General features: G+C 45.5%; 1 protein-coding gene across 2 annotated transcripts in view; it reads left to right on the top strand.

The window, feature by feature from the left end:
* Positions 1 to 266: 266 nt before the first annotated feature.
* The window catches only part of HMGCS2 (3-hydroxy-3-methylglutaryl-CoA synthase 2), a 20323-nt gene continuing 1553 nt past the window's right edge, over positions 267 to 19036 (top strand). Inside the window, exons 1-9 of one of the 2 annotated variants that reach the window (XM_012807649.2) lie at positions 267 to 434; positions 4820 to 5274; positions 9025 to 9150; positions 9666 to 9830; positions 11676 to 11841; positions 13504 to 13674; positions 16001 to 16107; positions 16668 to 16793; positions 17962 to 18073. In XM_012807649.2, coding sequence (XP_012663103.1) covers positions 331 to 434; positions 4820 to 5274; positions 9025 to 9150; positions 9666 to 9830; positions 11676 to 11841; positions 13504 to 13674; positions 16001 to 16107; positions 16668 to 16793; positions 17962 to 18068 — 1527 coding nt within the window. In that variant the 5' untranslated portion in view covers positions 267 to 330 and the 3' untranslated portion in view covers positions 18069 to 18073. The remainder of the gene's footprint in view (positions 435 to 4819; positions 5275 to 9024; positions 9151 to 9665; positions 9831 to 11675; positions 11842 to 13503; positions 13675 to 16000; positions 16108 to 16667; positions 16794 to 17961; positions 18074 to 19036) is intronic. The other variant, XM_012807650.2, reaches the window with a different exon arrangement.

A 19036-nucleotide genomic window follows, 5' to 3' on the forward strand; every position in this document is an offset into this window, starting at 1 on the left:
GATGCGTTACAGTAGGAACATTGTAAGCTCCTCCCCCCCCCCCACCTGCTTAGAGCCTGAGAAGGGAGGCATCAGGCCAGCAATTCCCAGATGTGCCCAGGAGCAGGGAGGCTGTGTGCATGTTGGAGACACAGTATGCCTGTGACGCCCACGCTCCCAGTGAGCCCTTTGGCCTAGTTTTAGAGGCTGACTGAGCCTGGGTGAGCAGGGCGGGGCTTCCAGAGGCAGGAGTCTCAGGGTCCTATAAAGCCCAGCCTGCTCCAGGCTCTGAGCTTCTTGGTGTTCCCCCCAGCGCTGTGAAGTGCTGGCCTTCTGCTTGATCCTCTGGAAATGCAGCGGCTGTTGACTCCAGTGAAGCGGGCCCTGAAGGTGACAAGAGTGAAGCAGGAAGCTTCCCTCACACCTGCGCGCCTGCTCCCAGCTGTCCACAAAAGGTGAGTCCAACTGTCCCAAGGGTCTGCACAGGTCACTCTTTGAGAAGCATCTGGGAGCCAGTACAAGCTAGTCAGATGCCGTGCTGTCGGGGGAAAACTAGGATCCCAGGCAAAAGTTGTCAGGGCTTATGCACAACCTCAGACAGCAACTTAACTTCTCAGGATCTCAGTGATGCATCTCTCAACAGTCCCTGTCAGCTACAGGATGACAGGGTCCCAGACCTCTGACCCCTGCTGTGTTTGTGAATGACAGCACCTTTGGTTCTGCCAACTGCACCAAGCAGTAGAAATATCAGTACAGGGCCCAGGGGTCTCTCCTCTCCACCAGTGTTCCCACCCTGACCCCAGGACTCTGCCAAGACCCTCAGGATTCTGTGCCAGCTGCAGTGTTGGCAAAACCAGTGCTTCAGGTCACGGCAGCCAGATCCATAATGCACCAGCGTTAGGAAGCTGTGTTTGCCTGTGCTCCAGTTTTATTGTAAAAGGGAGGCATGAAACATAAAGATAAGAATGTGTGTACATGTGTGTTGGTGCCTTGGGCCTCCTCTGTGTGATTATCTAACCCTAAACCAGGTGTCCTCAAACTATGGCCCGCGGGCCACATACAGCCTGTCAGGTGTTTTTGCTGCCACTGCCTGTCCTGCTTAGCAGCTGACTTGTCCCAGCCCATAGTCCAGCCCTCCAACGGTCTGAGGGATAATGAATCGGCCACCTGTTTAAAAAGTTTGAGGACCCCTGCAACCATCCCAACACCTTAGCGCTAGTATTTTCCTTCCATTTTTCTCTCTGTGTTCCGTGGGTACTGACTACTCAGAAAAGTGACTGGGATCCAGTGTCTTCCCTTGCCCGATAGGCAGGGAACCCGGGTGTATAGAGACGTAAAGCTTATGAGTTGTCTTCTTTTCCTCATGACACCACTGTCATCTACACTCTCTGCACTCCCTGCTGACCCAGTACACACAGGTCAAATGTCCTAGCTCGGAACTTAGCCTGTTTCTATATTACTTGTGAAGAAAGGATTGATGTGGCATCTATCAGTTCACGCCACAGTTGGCACCAGCCGGGAGACAGACCTCAGTCCTCACCAACGTTCCGACTTCCTTGGTTCAAACTCCAGGATCATCATTTGCGTTTCCCTCTGGCTGTGCTCACAGTTAATCCCATCACCCATGGCCTCAACTGATACTGCTTTTTACAGGTCCACTTTGTCTCTGTATGTCTATCCCCTTAAATCCAACCTGCATCCACCCTGAGTCCAACCTAAGAACCACTCCCATCTCAGAATCTGCTTTGCTGTGTCTAAAATTAAGAATGGTGCCCCCCACTTCGTGAATTTCTCACACATTGTCTCCTGCCTCCCCACAACACCCCCTCTCCGGATCCCCTCTTCTGTTCACTCACTCCCTGCCGTGGCCACTGCTCCTTCATCCCCTTCCCGTTTCACCCCAGCAGACGCTCCCTCTCCTATCAAGCTTGGTCTCAAATGCAGCCTCTTCCGATCCTCCTCCCGACAGATTCTCTGCTTCCTTTCAACTCCTGTGGGATTCTGCCCAGATACCTCTGATGGTCCTCACCACCTTCTGCCTCGAAGTTGCCCTCTCCTCTTCTTTGTCCAGCCCCTTCACCCCCACAACCCCTGCTCAGAATGACGCCTGGCTAGTTAATTTTGAAATAAGGGATGGAGGCAAGATGGAGTGAAGAAACAAAAGCTTGATGCCTATTCTTAAAGTAGACAACACCAGAAAAACCCTGGTTTAAAATTAAATAAAGAGATCGTTCTTTACAGAAAGTACAAGATTAGAAGGACACGCAGCTGTAGTGGCTTAATGCTTCTGGAAACCTCTATAGGTTAACTTTCTTCAAGTCTCTGTAATCTATTTCTAGGACTATCCCCCTACCAGGATAGTAGTCACCAACTGACTGGTTCTTAGAGCCTTTGATTTCTGGCTGGAAGACATGGATGGAATTGGCCCAGAGAAGCCAGAACAAGAGTAAGGTTGAGGGAAAGGACCACTAAGCTGGCAGGACCCAGGGCTGGCTAACCATTAGCTCCCAGTGCTGGGAAAGCTCCTCCATAAATATTTGAGAGTACAAACTCCAATTATTTGGAGGGTAGCAAATAAATAAGGCAGATAAATAAATGCCAAATCTCTCTTGTCAGACATTGATGCACATTTATTGTGTTGCCTCACTGTCCTGTGGTCACATAATCCACTTTTGCTGCACAGCCATCCTTAAAAGTGGCCTTCCTGATGTGACCACTGGAGCTACCAGAGATCCAGAGTCCTAAAGACGATGGGTGGATCCCTTCCATCCGAGGTACGGCTCCTGCAGCCTGGAGCTGCATGTGTAAACCTGGCGCCAAAGGCTTGGAAGGCCCAGACTTCTTCTAACCCACGGAAAACTATGAAGTTACTCTGAGCACATCACTTCACCAATGTGTGCCTTAATGTCACCATCTACAAAATGAAGAATGCTAAAGTGACCAGACTTCAAGTGCTTTAATGTGGAAGCACATGGGAGGTGGGCTAGTGAGCCCTGTGTTAGTACAAGCAGGAGGCTCTCCAGATTTTCACTGCAGGTTATAAATGTCAGGGTTGAAGAGATGTAAATGGGTCCAGAAGGGAAATATATCATCTCTCCCCTCTTCTGCTGGCCCCTCTGCCTTTCTCTCTGGCCGCATCTGGAATGGCTCTTTCTGCTGTCCGTGTCCCCACAGGTCTGCTTGTTCCACTGTGTATTTATCTGTAACATCTGCCTCCTCCCTCAGGCCATGCTCTCTTTGTGGGCACAAAGGATGTCTTAGTGGAGCTGGCACTGTGCGGGCTGTGTTCAATTCGTATTGGAAGGCTGAATCAGAAAAGCAGATAGGATAGAGTCAATCTACTTCCTTAAAAAGTAGACAAACAGAGGATATGTTCTTGTGTATAAAAAGGACAGAAGAAGGAGAAAGGAGGGTAATGGGAGGTACACTTTAAAAATGAGTAACATTTTTAACATTATGCTGTATAAGGGTTTATAACACACAGAAGTATGCGACAACAATAGCTCAAAGGGGTGGAGAAGGTAAATGTAATTTACCTGAAGTAAGGTTTTTGCACTATTTAGAAAGCAATAGAAGCATTAATCTAAGTTAGATTATAGCAAGCCAGGTATGCGTATCATAATCTCTAAGGTCACCACTTAAAGAAAAAAAAAGAAGTAAAATAGACAAATATTTGCTTAATCGGAAAGAATTCATGAGGAGGATTAAAGGAATGAGGAGTCTATGAAGCAAACAGAAACGAATAACAAGATAGTAGGCTTAATTCCAACTATATCAGTAATTACAAAAAACACAAATGGACTAAATATTCTAATCAAAATGCCACTACTGTAAGAATTGTTAAAATTTTTTTAACAGATTCAACTATAAGGCTGGGTGCGGTTGCCTGTAATCCCAGCACTGTGGGAGGCCAAGGCAGGTGGATTGCTGAGTCAGGGAGTTCGAAATCAACCTGAGCAAAAGTGAGAGCCTGTCTCTACTAAAAATAGAAAAATTAGCTGGCCATTGTGATGGGTGCTGGTAGTCCCAGATACTCAGGAGGCTGAGGCAACAGGATTGTTTGAGCCCATGAGACTGAGGTTGCTGTGAGCTATGATGCCATGATACCCTGCCTACCCTATGATGCCAGGGTGACAGAATGAGACTCTGTCTCAAAAAATTTTTTTGAAAAAAAAAAAAGATTCAACTATATACTGATTACAAGAGACACATGTTAAATATAAAGACTCTGAGAGGTTGGAAGTTTAAAAGAACAGAAAAAGATATACCATGCAAACAGTAAGAGCTACTATAGCTACATTGGCATTTGGAAATGTAGACTTTATGGAAAGAATATTACAAAGACGTAAAGAGATATTGAATTACAGATAAAAGGGTCAATTCAACAGAAAGCTTTAACAATACTAAATTTGTGGTTATCTGATAACACAACTTCCAAATATATTTAAAAATGAATTAAATAATTGCTGTATCACTGCCTTTTAAGAAAGAAAGCTACATATCACTAGGGAAATTTTTGTTTTTGAGATAGAGTCTTGCTCTGTCACCCTGGCTAGAGTACAGCATCACCATTTTAGCTCACTGCAACCTTAAACCCTTGGGATCAAGCAATCTTCCTGTCCCAGCCTCCCAAGTAGCGGGGACTACAGGCATATACCACCATGCCAGCTGATGTTTCTATTTTTAGCACAAACAGTGTCTCTCTATTACTCAGACTGGTTTCCAGCTCCTGACCTTAAGCAATCCTCCTGCCTCAGCCTCCCACACTGCTAGGATTACAGGTGTGAGCTGCCTACCTGGCCGGCATTAATGAGATTTTTGATTGTTATCTCCATCACAGGTTTTCTACAGTCTCTGCGGTTCCTCTGGCCAAAACAGATACTTGGCCAAAGGATGTGGGAATCCTTGCCTTGGAGGTCTACTTCCCAGCCCAATACGTGGACCAAACTGACCTGGAGAAGTATAACCAGGTGGAAGCGGGGAAGTATACAGTGGGCTTGGGCCAGACTGAAATGGGTTTCTGCTCAGTCCAGGAAGACATCAACTCCTTGTGCCTGACGGTGGTGCAACGGCTGATGGAACGCACAAAGCTCCCATGGGACTCTGTGGGCAGGCTGGAAGTGGGAACTGAGACCATCATTGACAAGTCCAAAGCTGTCAAAACAGTGCTCATGGAACTCTTCCAGGACTCGGGCAACACTGACATTGAGGGCATAGACACCACCAATGCTTGCTACGGCGGCACCGCCTCCCTCTTCAATGCTGCCAACTGGATGGAGTCCAGCTACTGGGACGGTATGTCATGCCAAGGGACTTACATAAGAAAGGAGCTGGGGTTGGAGGCTGCATATTGTCAGTTTCGCCTTTCAGTTCTACGGTTGGTTTCACCTAGTGAAGGAAGAATAATGTAGTCACACATCTGCTGCTCCCATCCGACACCCCAGGTCATAATCACCACTTAGATGCCCATGTCTTCACACAGCTGGTCAGACACATGTTCACACAGCCATTGTGTAGTCCTCACAACAGCCTAAGAAGTGAGTGTCACAGTGAGTTATAGAGGGGAATATGGAAGATCTGATGTCTTACACATGGTGAGTGGCGGAGGCAGGACACCAAACCACTGTACCGTATTTCCCATTTTTTCTACCTATTTCACTTAAACATCTTCTAAGTCTCTGAGAAAGACACTGGTGGTATTGAAAAATGTCTATGTTTAGATGTTAATGGGAGAACACTGTGGTGGAGATAGGCTTAAGAATCTCAAGATAGACTGTTAAACACAGAATGTTTCTACTCCTTCTCCTGTGGCTCCCGGGATGCTGGTTTTTGATGAACATTAACATTACCTTGTATCTTACTTATATCTTCCCCCAATGCTATATTAGAGGAATAACCTTTATGTTGATGGTAAGAAAAGATCCCAGGGAAAAGGTACAAGATGAGACTCAGACACCACAGCTCTGTTAATAATTATTGATGAGTTCCTTAGCCTCTTTGAGCCTCAGTTTTCTTATTTGCTTATCTGCCTTGCAGGATTGAATAAAATAACCCACAGAAGTGTGAAAGAACAGTACTTTGACAATCAAGGAACTCTGTATATACTAAGTTTGAAATTAGGATTAAAAGCCTTGGAAATGATAATGAACATTAATTATAACATTAATCATAAAGTCTTAATGTTGACAGGGCCCATAGAGATTATCTAATAATTAATTATTCTAATCCAATATTCTTTGCTTTAAAAAGAGGCCAAGAAGAGTTGAAGTTTATCTCTGTTCACACAGTAAGGTAATGTAATTCCATAAGCCCATCCCAGGCTTTTTCAACTACCCTATAAAACTCCCCCTTAACAGTTCCATTGATAGGGTTTGATGGTCCAGTCTCCACACCATCAAATGTGTTCTCATTTTGCTTCTCCCACTTGGCACTTTTATTTTTACCTCTCTAGAAATCCTTACCACCAAGTATTTAGTTGGAGAGTGGAAATGAGGGATAAATGACATCTACTAGCCTTTAACCAAAAATTAAAGAACCCATTGTTAGAAGCACTGTCAGCTTTAATCACGTCGTTTCAACTGAACTGAGTCTGCTGAGTTGCTGGGTATTTCGTAAATGAGGGTTGCAAATGTATCCTTTCTTTAATATGATGTCTTGATAGAAAAGCAAAAATAAAAAGGCAACCATTAAAATGTGACTTTTAAGTTTGTATTTCAAACAAAAACATATCTAAGCTTGAGCTTGGCCACCTGGGCAGCACACTCCAGAGGTGAGAGCAGCCACCAAGACCAGATGGGGCCAGTGTGAATGAAATTTCTGCTCCAGACCCAACCACACTTCCATCTGGGGACCCTCAAATGGGAGGAAGTGGCTTTGGGACTCACCAGGGAGTTCTGAACAACTGGAGAGAAAGGAGGAGGGTATGAGGGAAGGAAAGAGAGGCGCTGGCTCAGATTGGCTGGGAGTCCCCATGTTTTCTTATCTTTTTTGTAATGAAGGCAATTGACATTTATAGTTGAGAAAATATATATACACATTCACAAAAGGGTATAAAGAAAAGTCCCCTTTGGACACTGCATCACCACTTCCCAGAATTGAGCCTAACGGTGTCCGTGTGTTCTTCCAAACACTTTTCTATAATTCTTTTGCACCTGCAAGCATGCATATATCTATTCCGTTAGAAACATTGTACATATTATTCCTCCTGTCTGATGTCTTAGAGAGCATGCTGTAGCAGCATATGCGAGGTCTTTTGAAAACCACATAATAATCTATTGATGGATATGCCAAATTTCATTTAATTAGTTCCCTATAGATAAGCATTTAGATTGTGGTGTTTTTGGAATTATAAATAATGTTTTAGTGAACATTGTGCAGTAGCTGTGTGTGCTGTGGCCACGTGCTCCATAAATAGATTCCCAGAAGCAGAGTTGCAGGATAGGTAGACTTAAAAGTTGGACACAATGTGCCAAACTGCTCTTCGAAATTCACTAAATTATATTCCTACTGTACATATGTGCAAACTTTCCAAACTTTATCAATTTAATAAGTAAAATTATAGAATTTTTCATTTGCCTTTCAATATAAGAAATCTTAAATATTATTATGACACTTATTGACCATTTTTCTGTTAGATTAATATGATTTATCTTTCTTTATTAAGCTTTTATAAATGAAGGAAAATAAGTAGCTTTATGCTGGTCATAAGTATTGTCAATACTGCCCCAATTTGTCTTTTGACATTGTTTCTGATAGAAGGTTTTGATTTTTAGGTAGTCGAATTTACCAGCCTTTTTCTAAATGCCTTCTAAGTACTTGCCCATAATTTCTAAATTTTTCCACAATGTGTATATGTGTACACATATAGAGAAATTGTTTTCCCCAATTATAAATATATAAAATACATCCTACATACACACATTTTTATTATAAGTATATAAATATATTATTAATATGTTTAAAAAATTATTTTTATATGTACATTTTATACACACATACCATTGGGGGCAAAGAATTCTTTTTTGTTGGAGTCACAGTTGAGTTTGTAATAATTCTTAAGAGAAATGAATTTTGGTTGGAGTCCTGGCTCAGAATTCTTTTCCTACCATTTATTAGCTATGTGGTTTTAGGCAAGTGACTTAAGTTCTTTAGGCCTCAGTTTCTTTATCTGTAAAGAGGAGATAACTTTATCTGCTACGTAGGTTTATCATGAAAATTACATTATACAGAATTAAGGCTCCCAACTCAGTGCTATGGGTGAGTACTGGGGCTTCCTCATAGGTTAGATAAAATGCTAGAAATATTACTGTATCTCCCCCCACAAACTCACATTCGGTGGGCAGTGCTAATATCAGATAAAAGGAAACAAATAATAGTTAAGACAACAGTTATCTATTGTATGAACAATAGATTGCCAGAATTAGTTTAGTGGGTCATTCCCATTAAATGTGGTTGCTCAGCATAAACTCTTTTCACAATGAAAGTATTGCCAAGTCACACCAAGCAATTCAAGGCCGGTGTGTGGGATCCAGTTAGAACTGAGCCTGAATCAGTTCCGTATTCAGCTACCTAATCTCCCTGGAAGGCAGTGTCCTCATCCATCAGTGTGGACGTTGCCTACCTCATTGGGTTGTTTAAAGAATTATTTGAGGACAACTAGTGTCTGGCTAGTATTTAAATTTTAGTTTCCCTCTCTATTCTTTGCCTTTTATGATTTAGAAAAAAATTTCACGATTATGGAGTGCTGTAAGGTGACTGGCATAAGACAAAATTGTCTCCAAACGTGCCAATTAGCAAATTTTCTAGTGAAGTCAGAAATAGAATTCTGAATAAATGAGCATTTTACAGTTAGAATCTCAGGACACTAAGGTTTGGCTTTGCATTTCAAGTGCCTCCCGAGTTGTACTAGAATATAAGCTCCCCGGGGCTGGGGTAGGTGTTCTCGTCACCACTCCATTTCAGCACCTAGAAGTGTGCCCGGCACACAGCAGGCACTCGGTCTACTCCAGATCCCGTCATGGTGATAATTCCTGTCTCTCTTTACAGGTCGCTACGCAATGGTGGTGTGTGGAGATATCGCCGTCTATCCCAATGGTAATGCTCGTCCCACAGGTGGGGCTGGAGCTGTGGCGATGCTGCTTGGGCCCAATGCCCCCTTGGCCCTGGAGCAAGGTTTGTAGTAAATCACTAGCAAGTCTGTGTGTGGCACGGGCAAAACCACAGCCCCCGCGTTGGCCTACTTGCTACTCAGGGCTGAGGTATGGGTTTGACGGTGAGGGCGCTGGGTCCAAAAGGCTGGTCTGAGAAGCAGAGGTTAGGGAGGAAAGGAAGGTTAGGGAATCTGCGAGGCTCCCCTTCCGCATCATCAGACGTGGGAACAGGATGGCCAGGAGTCCCGCGGGCGCCAGTGGGAACTGTGCTGGGGATTGACGAGGAAAGGAGGCGAGAGTCTGTCCTGCGACGCCTGCCTTCCATTCCAGGTTTAAGCCCATGTAGGTGCGGAAAGGGAAATGCAAATCTCATCTGTTAATACCCATGACCTACTGAAATCCTTTTGACTGTTTGAGGGAAGCTGAGCAGGCTCAGGCTTGCTCGTGGGTGACAGGAAGTCCTGGCACGTGGTTCTTCCATCCTCTGTGCTCCAGGGGGGCTGTGCAGACTCTGAAACCCTCTGTGTGCCTTTCCAGGGCTCCGGGGAACCCATATGGAGAACGTTTATGACTTCTACAAGCCAAATTTGGCCTCCGAGTACCCACTGGTGGACGGGAAGCTCTCCATCCAGTGCTACTTACGGGCCTTGGATCGGTGTTACGCGTCTTACCGGCAAAAGATCCAGAAGCAGTGGAAGCAAGGTATGGGGCTCGGGGGTGGAAAGTGGGGCTCTGCTTACAGGGGCTGAAGTCTGTACCTCCGTACCTCACTCCTAAGACAAGGCCTCCTTTTTCCTTCCTGCAGACTATGTTAAGAGAGTTGGTTCCTGTCCCCTTCTTATACTCCGTCTTCTCTGGGTCTTTGCTATAATCCCTGTGGATGGCATTCAAATTCAAGTATAAAATTGCCTATAGTTTGAGCTAAATGAAAGAAAGTAAACAATCCAGACCAAAGCCACCCGTGTGAAACCACTGGGTGTCAGCCACCTGGGAAGTACAAGGGCAGAAAACTAAGTTCACAAACTCATCCTAGAAAAAGTGCTCTGAAGGGTGGACCAGACACTGGCGCCTGCGCACAGCTTCTGGAGCAGAGCACTGCAAAGGTGCTGAGAGTCAGCAAGGAGGCAGGGAGCACTTTCTCTAGGAGTCCTCAGACTTAGTTGTCTGACCTGGTATTTCCTGAAGCAGGGCGACAACATCCTCAGGAGTTGGGGTTTGCTTCCCAGTCAGGCGTGCCGGAGCTCCGGGTTTGTAGTCCATCGCCCTTCACAGTCTGACTGAGGTGGGAAATCTTGCCTTCTGGTATAGTTTCCATACAGGAAAGTGTTATCAGTGATTTTTCTCTGCATGGTGATATGACAGGTTGATTTTATTTTCATCTTTAGTTTTGGGATTTTCCCAGCAAAAAAAAATATGTACTGCTTTCATAATCAGAAATTAAATGAATACGTCTTATTTAAAAAAAAAAATACAGAGAGACCCATGTTAGAACAACAAAAAGCGGCCAGGCCTGGTGGCTCACGCCTGTGATCCCAGCACTCTGGGTGGATTTCTGGAGCTCAGGAGTTCAAGACAAGCCTAAGGAAGAGCTAGAACCTTTGTCTACTAAAAATAGAAAAATTAGCTGGGTGTTGTGGCTGACGCTACTCTGGAGGCTGAGGCAAGAGGATCTCTGGAGACCCAAAGTTTGAGGCTGCTGTGAACTATGACACCACAGCACTCTACCCAAGGCGACAGAGTGAAACTCTGCCTTAAAAAATAAAACAAACAAAAAGGTCTCACCTACTTAGCCGTGCCCAGGTGGACATCTGCAAAAGGCAGGTTTCAGCACAAGAAAGGGCACCTGCCGGAGTGCCAGAGCAGGAGTGCTTTGGGGGGGGGGGCAAGGAGCCACATCTTGCCCCTTTCCACTGCCTGCCATGGGCAGGGGCTGAGGAGAAGTCAGCGTGGGCCTCTGCCTCTGCCCACCATAACGTCGTTATTGTTAAATGCTCTTGTCTCCTGAATTCTTACGGCATTTTCATGTTACTCCTTATTCTCACTTGGAGTCTGGTGGATGCCACTTTGGATCACAGCACTAAAGTATAAACTTCCCTAAGGGCAGAACTGGCATCGCCCTCCTGGTCAGCATGAAAGGGACAGTCGATAGGTGCAGAGCAGGAGATGTGTGACCCTGAACCAAAAGCCAGCCTTTTCTTAGCTGGGTGACCTTGGGTGGATGACTTACTTCCCTTACTTATAATGAGACTCTGACTCCTCCTCTGGAAAATGGCACCACCCAGAGTGGACGTGGGGCCCGCGTCTGGCACGGAGGTGGCAGCAGTGGATCCCAACACGTGTGTTTCTTTCCCTTTCTTTCCTTATACGTAGCGGGGTAGGGGTTTAGTAAAGGCGTGAAAACAAATGGGCAGACTTTCTATGTGTTTGCTGGAGGGGGGGAGTAGTTCTCCGGCAGGCTAGAGTCCCCTGGCACAGTTCTTTCTCAGACTCAGGTTGAAAGGGCTTGTCCCTCCTGCTACATCCTTGCCTCCGTGCTTCCTCTTCCAGCTGGCACCGACCGACCTTTCACCCTTGACGATTTCCAGTTTATGATCTTTCACACACCCTTTTGCAAGATGGTCCAGAAATCTCTGGCTCGCCTGATGCTCAGTGACTTCCTGTCAGGCAGTGGTAACAACCAGTCCAGCTTATATAAGGGGCTGGAGGCCTTCAGGTGAGTCCTCTTGGTGGGGTGCCTGTAGGTGCCCTCACCCCTTGAGCCTGGATTACCAGCACTCCTGTGGCAATGGCATCCCTCCAACACGATAGAAATGATACCAATTCCTTCACGAGTGCTGGGTTATTGTCCACACCAGGCCCTCCATGTGTTTGCTCAGGGGAACATGGGGAATTTTCCAGCACCTCTGGATCAGGTAACTATAATAAGCCACAGAGAAAAAGAAGAAAGGGAACATGAGTGAGGCTAATCACCCAGTCAACAAACATTTCTGACCATCTGCTATGTACCAGATGTCATTCTAAGTTCTCAGGATGCTACAGGGGCTATGACTGCACAGTGCCGGCCCTGGAGGACCTCACAGCCAGTGCCGACACTAACACCCAGAAGTAAATGATCACACTTCGGGGTGGCAACTTGGGGGCCATCAGGTCCATTCTTACTTGTCATGATCTTAAGTGATGTCCTGCTCACTGCCTGAATTTCTCCCATTTATAAAATAGAGGTAGTCCAGTTCACCCCCTTAGACGTCAAAAATCAGGAAGAATACTGTTTATTGATGCACTACTCTAAGATATTCAGAAAAGAAATGTCTTCAATGCAAGGAGTTCCCTCTGGGGAGAGAATCTTTGCCTTCCTTCTTGGTGTCTATTTGTTTCAAGTTTTGGGCTAATCTACCAGAATCTGCCCCAGTGATTAACTACTACTAACCCTGCCACTAACCACAATGTCAAAATTATAAGACCTGGCCTATCAAAATTAAAAGTGTAATATATACCGAGGATAATAGCTTAATATCTTTAATACACAAATATATTATCAATAATAAAATGAACACTCTGGTAGAAAAACGAGCAAAAGATATGAACAAAGGATTTCTTTTGAAATACCTACCTGGTATAACCATATTATTAAAAGTCCATGCTCATTAATGAAACCTACTAGTTATCATTTTCTTACATAGTCTTTTACAAATTTCAATACCCAGTATTGACAAGGCTATGGAGAAATGGACAATAGTGGATGGGTAAATTGATTAAGTGCTTTCAGGAGTGATAAAAGAGTAGAAAGCAAAAGCTTTATAGGGATGGCTCCTGTAGCTCAAAGGAGTAGGGCACCAGCTCCATATACTGAAGGTGGCGGGTTCAAACCCGGCCCTGACCAAGAACTATAAAAAAAAAAAAAAAGCCTTAAAGATGTGCATACCTTTGGGCTCAGTAATTTCACATGTAAAGAACACGTAGCTATTCCCTGCAGTATTTTAACTAGTGAGATTGTTTAAAGTAGGGTACAACATGTCATTGACCATTTTGCAACCATTACAAATAAATGTTATACAAAATGATGTAATGATAGGGGTAAATCCATGCACACTGAGTTAAGAAAGCATGCCACCCAGAATGCATGGTGTGATGTTATTCCTATTTTTCTAACATACAAATAGGGATGGATTTCCTAAGAGAAATATAAAAAATACGCCCTAAGTTCTATCTCTGAATGGTATATTAGTGGCATATTTTTCTGCACACTTTTATGTTTTTCCAAATGTTGTAATAAAATCATGTCTAAGGCCTGCTCTGTAGAAGCTGCTTCTCTTTCCCTTGCTCGCTCCCTTCTCTCCTGCGGCTTCTCACCCGGCCACCTCTGGCTGCCTCCCAGGGGGCTAAAACTGGAAGACACCTACACCAACAAGGACCTGGACAAAGCGCTGCTAAAGGCCTCTCTGGACATGTTCAACAAGAAGACCAAGGCCTCCCTCTACCTGTCCACGCGCAACGGGAACATGTACACCTCTTCCCTGTATGGGTGTCTGGCCTCGCTTCTGGCCCGGTGAGTGCTGCCTCTGACCCCACCTGACAGGCCCCCTCCATGGTCTGAGGGCTCAGCCAAGTTTGTTTCTTTCCCTTGTTCAGACTTTTATTTATGTTTTATTTTAGATTAAGGTGAGGACACAAACAACTAGGTTACAATGTTTGCATTTGTTAGGTAGAGTCCCTCTTGAAGTTGTGTCCTGCACCCAGGAGGTGTGCCAGATACCCTTACATTGTGCCCATTAAGAGGGAGCAGGCCCCTTCCCCTCCCTCCTCCCTTCTCCCCCTCTCTCCTATCCCCCCAACTTGAACTGAATTGAGTTTTTATCTTATATGGGTATTAGATCATCTACTGGCTTCATATTAATATTGAGTACATTGGATTCTTGCTTCTCCATTCTTATGATGCTTTACTAAGAAGAATGTGTTTCAGCTCCATCCAGATTAATACAACAGATGTAAAGTCTCCATCTTTTTTTTTTTTTGAGACAGAATCTCACCCTCAGTAGAGGGTCATGTTGTCATAGCTCACAGCAACCTCAAACTCTTGGGCTTAAGCGATTCTCCTGCCTCAGCCTCCCAAGTAGCTAGGACTACAGGCATCTGCCACAATGCCTGGCTATTTCTTTGTTGTTTTTGTAGCTGTCATTGTTGTTTTAGCAGGCCTACCAGGCCAGGTTTGAACCCGCCAGCTCCGGCATATGTGGCTGGCGCCCTAACCACTGAGCTACAGGCACCAAGCCAAGTCCCCATCTTTTTTACAGCTGAATATTACTCTATGGTATACATATACCACAGTTTGTTCATGCATTCCTGTGTTGATGGGCATTTAAGTTGCTTCCACACCTTGGTGATTGTAAATTCAGCTGCAATAAACAATCTAGTGTAAATGTCCTTATTATAAAAGGATTTTTTTCTTCTGGGTAGATACCTAGTAGTGGGATTGTGGGATCAAATGGAAGGTCTGATTTGAGTTCTTTGAGGATTCTCCATACTTCTTTCCAAAGAGGCTATATTAGATTGCATCCTACCAACAGTGTAAAAGTGTCCCCTCCTCTCCAAATCTGCACCAACATCTGCAGCTCTGGTATGGTTTCCAGGGGTCCTCAAACTTTTTAAATGGGGCGAGTTCACTGTCCCTCAAGCCGTTGGAGGGCCGGGCTGTGGGCCCTGGGACGAGTTGGCTGCTAAGCAGGACAGGCAGCAGTGGCAAAAACACCTGGCAGGCTGGATAAATGTCCTTGGTGGGCCGCCTGTGGCCCGTGGGCCATAGTTTGAGGATGCCTGGTTTAGACTTTTAAAAGAAAGAAATGGAGGGAGGAGAAAGAGAGGGAAGAAGGAAGAAAGAGGAATGCACATTTGCAATCTGTATTAAACAGTGATCTCCAAAGTAAAGTACATGGATATCAGGGGATAGCAAGATCTATTTGGGTGCAGCAATAAAATAGTAGGATATCTATGCATATTTGTGTCTCATCTGCTTAAAAATCTCTGTTATTGGTAAGCATGGTGGTGAAAAGAGTCTAGCTGCAGAGTCCACACCTGGATTCAAATGTCTTCACCACCTACTAGCTTTGACCTTGGAAAAGTTCTTACTCTCTATGTGGCTCATATGTACAATAACAGCATTTGCCTACTGTCTTGGTGAGCATTACGTGTCTAAAACAGTTAAAATAGCAATGTTCAGTGGTTGAGCAATTGCTAGTTGTTAATTCCTTTTTGATTTTATTTTTTTGAGACAGCGTCTCACTCTGTTAATAGGGCTAGAGAATGGTGACATCATCAGAGCTCACTGCAACCTCACATTTCTGGGCTGAAGCAATCCCCCTGCCTCAGCCTCTCTAAGTGCTAGGAGTACAGGCATGAGTCACCACACCCAGCACTAGTTGCAATTTCTCTATTTTTCTGTTTTGTGGGTTTTATACAGAAATACTGCATATAACATGGGAAAAAATAAGGGTGATTTGAGTGATGGGGATGATCAAAATGTTAGCACTGTTGAACAATTACCAGTAAACATGCAGCTGGGAGGGTGAGCCCAGGAGTCTGAGCCCCACTTGGAAGCACCTGCAGAATTCACTGACTTCATCTTGTCTTTGTGAGTGGGGAGAAGTTCCATTTACATTGAACTCTGTCGTGAGTCTGTGGTGCCTCGGAGATCTTGGATTTTAGCGCTCTTCTTTTGGACGCTTTCCTCCTCCTGGGCCTGTCCCTAGGCCCTGCCAAAAGTCACTCTTCATGTTGAGGGCCTGAAGCTCATGCCTGAAGCTCATTTCTAGTTGCAGGAGGTGGGCAGGTGCACAGTGTAGAGCCAGGGTGGCTGAGGCAGGCGTCTCTCCCTGCAGGCACTCTGCCCAGGACTTGGCTGGCACCAGGATAGGTGCCTTCTCCTACGGCTCTGGCTTAGCAGCAAGTCTGTTTTCATTTCGCGTGTCCCAGGATGCTTCTCCAGGTAAGTCTCAGCTTTCTATCAGGCACTCCTGATGGGACTCATCTGGTAAAAGAAGTCAGGTTGTGATTAAGAGCAAACAAAATCACTGAAGGGATTTAAGCAGTGGAGTAAGTTTGGCTAATTTATTTATTGAAAGCTTGACTACTTGAACTATTGAATAGTTGACTACTATTAGTGACTAGATTGAAGAGGAACAAACAGTGATGGGGGAACCAGTTAGCTTGTTCCAGTGAGTAGCCCAGGCAAGAGGTAACAGTGATTTGGTTGTAATTGGTGTGTTTGAGCTATGCAGTAGATAGATATTGATTACTTTGTGACTGATGTGATCAAGGACACATATCTGATTACTATGTGAGCTATTCCTTGACTAAGTAAGTGTGTCTGCCCACCTGTTTTGCTGATGTGTGTATCTGCTTATCACTTCTTGGTCTGCTCAGCCACACTCAGGGCACCTTCCCCCAGGTGCAGGTTCCTCTGGAGCCTGGCTCTCCCTGGGACTCCTGGCTTGGCAGTAGTGATAATGACAAGGAGGAAAGCGTAACAGTCTTTTTACTTCCCAGGCTCCCCCCTGGAGCAGCTGGTGTCTAGTACATCAGACCTGCCAAAACGCCTGGACTCCCGAAGGCGAATGTCTCCTGAGGAATTCACGGAAGTAATGAACCAAAGAGAACATTTCTACCACAAGGGTAAGACTAAGGGCAGGAGGAGAAGAAGCGAAGGTATTATTTTCAGATTCCAAGCCGTGATGCTGGATGATGTAGTCCCGTGGCAGCCAGAGCACAGTAGAAACTTTTAAGTTGACCACCCAACAGCCTGTAACACTGGTCAGCATATGGAGGTGGTCAGCGTAAGGAACTTCCAATGAGGACTTGTGCATGTCTGGTCTATGAAGATCAGGTCAACGTAAGGCGGTGGTCAGTGCAGGGAGGTGGCCGACTACGGAGACGCAGTGCAGTGCAGGGCACAATACCGTCTATGCCAATGCTGTCTGTGAACAGTTGGAAGAGTCCAGACTTTAGACACAGAAATACAGATTTAAACCTGAGCTGTGCCACTTACCAGCTGTTAGTCTTTGAGAAATTGTTTAACTTTTTCCAGTTGTTTTATTTCTAAAATCATACCAACTTTGCAGGATTTCCAAACAGATTACATGGATTATTATATATTAATAAGTTACCAGCACATATTATTGTCTCCACCCAGTGCCCCATCCTCTTTTGTTACCTCCCAAGAGCAACAAATGAAAGAGAAGCAAAAGCCAAAGGCAGCACTGGAGAGCCAGATGGTGATTTTAAAACCAGGGTGATTGTATCTTCTTAAGCAAAACTTTGAACTGGAGAAGTCTAGGTTTAGAGTATACTCTGAAAAGGAGGCAGAGCGTGTGGAATTAGGAATGTTCCAGAAAACCTAGACCTGGTGGTCATTGATTTCATCCAGATCAGGAGATATGTTATAGAAAAAAAAAAAAAAAAGACAGAAAGAAAGTAGAAGCCGCACCTCTGAGATGCACATCAATGGACAAAGCCCTGAAGTAGAACTAGGAGGTCTCTGGGAGGACACAGGAGGCCCTGAGGTCATCCACAACCTAGGTAGTGCCGGAGAAGGATATGATGGCGGTTTCAGTGGAGGAGGACTATGTTTACTGTAGGAGAATGTCACACCATTATAATAACATTTTAAGAGCTCTTCTGCTGGTCCAGTGTTCTCCTCCTGGTATATTCAAGGTGAAGTTATGGCCCCTTGCTGCACAGCCAAGAGAGCCTCACAGTGAAGCTGTACACGTCCCTGTGCTATTTTCTCTTGCCCGAACTCATGAACCTCTTTGTGAGTTTGCCTGGTCTCCTCCCTCTGCAGTGAATTTCTCCCCACCTGGTGACGTCGACAGCCTTTTCCCAGGTACTTGGTACCTGGAACGAGTGGACGAGCTGCATCGCCGGAAGTATGCCCGGCGTTCTGTCTGAAGAGGGTGAGTGAGGGTTGGCAGGGTTGGTGACCTAAAACCCTAGTGCCTTCCTCCAGTTCTGACATGGTAACCAGGCCGGGGATGGTCCATAGCTTCCAAAATGATCAGAGGTGAGGAATTTGCACCATGAGGACCAATTGAAACTCTTGGGCCTTTTTGCCTTACAAAGGCAGAAGCTGGGTAAGGGCACGTTCTGAAAATCTGGAGTGTGAAAAACAGGAGTCTGGTTTGTTTTACCTGATCTGCTCAAGGTAGCAAGCTCTCCTAGGAGCTCCCTAAAAGCAAAATTAGCATTTGGAAGAGGGAGCAGGCTGTGAACCTAATCCTGTGGAACTCATTGCTCCCATGGGATGAGATCAGTGGCAATGATGAACGGCCTCAGAAAAGGCACACACCAGTGTGCTGGGGACAGATTCACAGGAGAAGTGTGGCTGAAGGTTCTGATGCAGCCAGACACCCCGGCTGGAGGGAGCCTTTGGCCGGGGGTCTGCACAGCACTTTTCCTGTCCAGTGATTCCTTTGGGGGAGAAGCAGGGAGGTTCAGAATGTTAGTGGGGGCAGGTGTACAGAGAAGAGAAGTGGATGGAACAGGAGAGGGGTGAGAGAAGTGGAGGGTTCTTTGTGGTATTTTCAAAAGGAACAGCAAGGATTCAGGATTGGAATCAGCCCAGAAATCTGCCTTCAGCTTATCTACCAAGTAGCTGAGAGACACAGAAGGCAGAGGGGAAGGGATTTCTTTTACAACCATTTATACAACTGTATAAATCTCAGTTAATACAGTTCCCGAGACCAGGGTTTTAACACTTTCCCCGTCCTATGGCAGATGAAGGGGGAAGAAGGAAAAGGTGTGCGGGGTGGGGGTGGGTGGGGGGGGGGGGGAGGCAGGGGCAGGCGGGGGGGGGGGGGGGGGGGGGGGGGGGGGGGGGGGGGGGGGGGGGGGGGGGGGGGGGGGGGGGGGGGAGAAAT

The sequence above is a fragment of the Otolemur garnettii genome, unplaced genomic scaffold (assembly GCF_000181295.1).
Source record: "Otolemur garnettii isolate 467f Iridium unplaced genomic scaffold, OtoGar3 scaffold00073, whole genome shotgun sequence".
NCBI classification, from domain to species: Eukaryota; Metazoa; Chordata; class Mammalia; order Primates; family Galagidae; genus Otolemur; species Otolemur garnettii.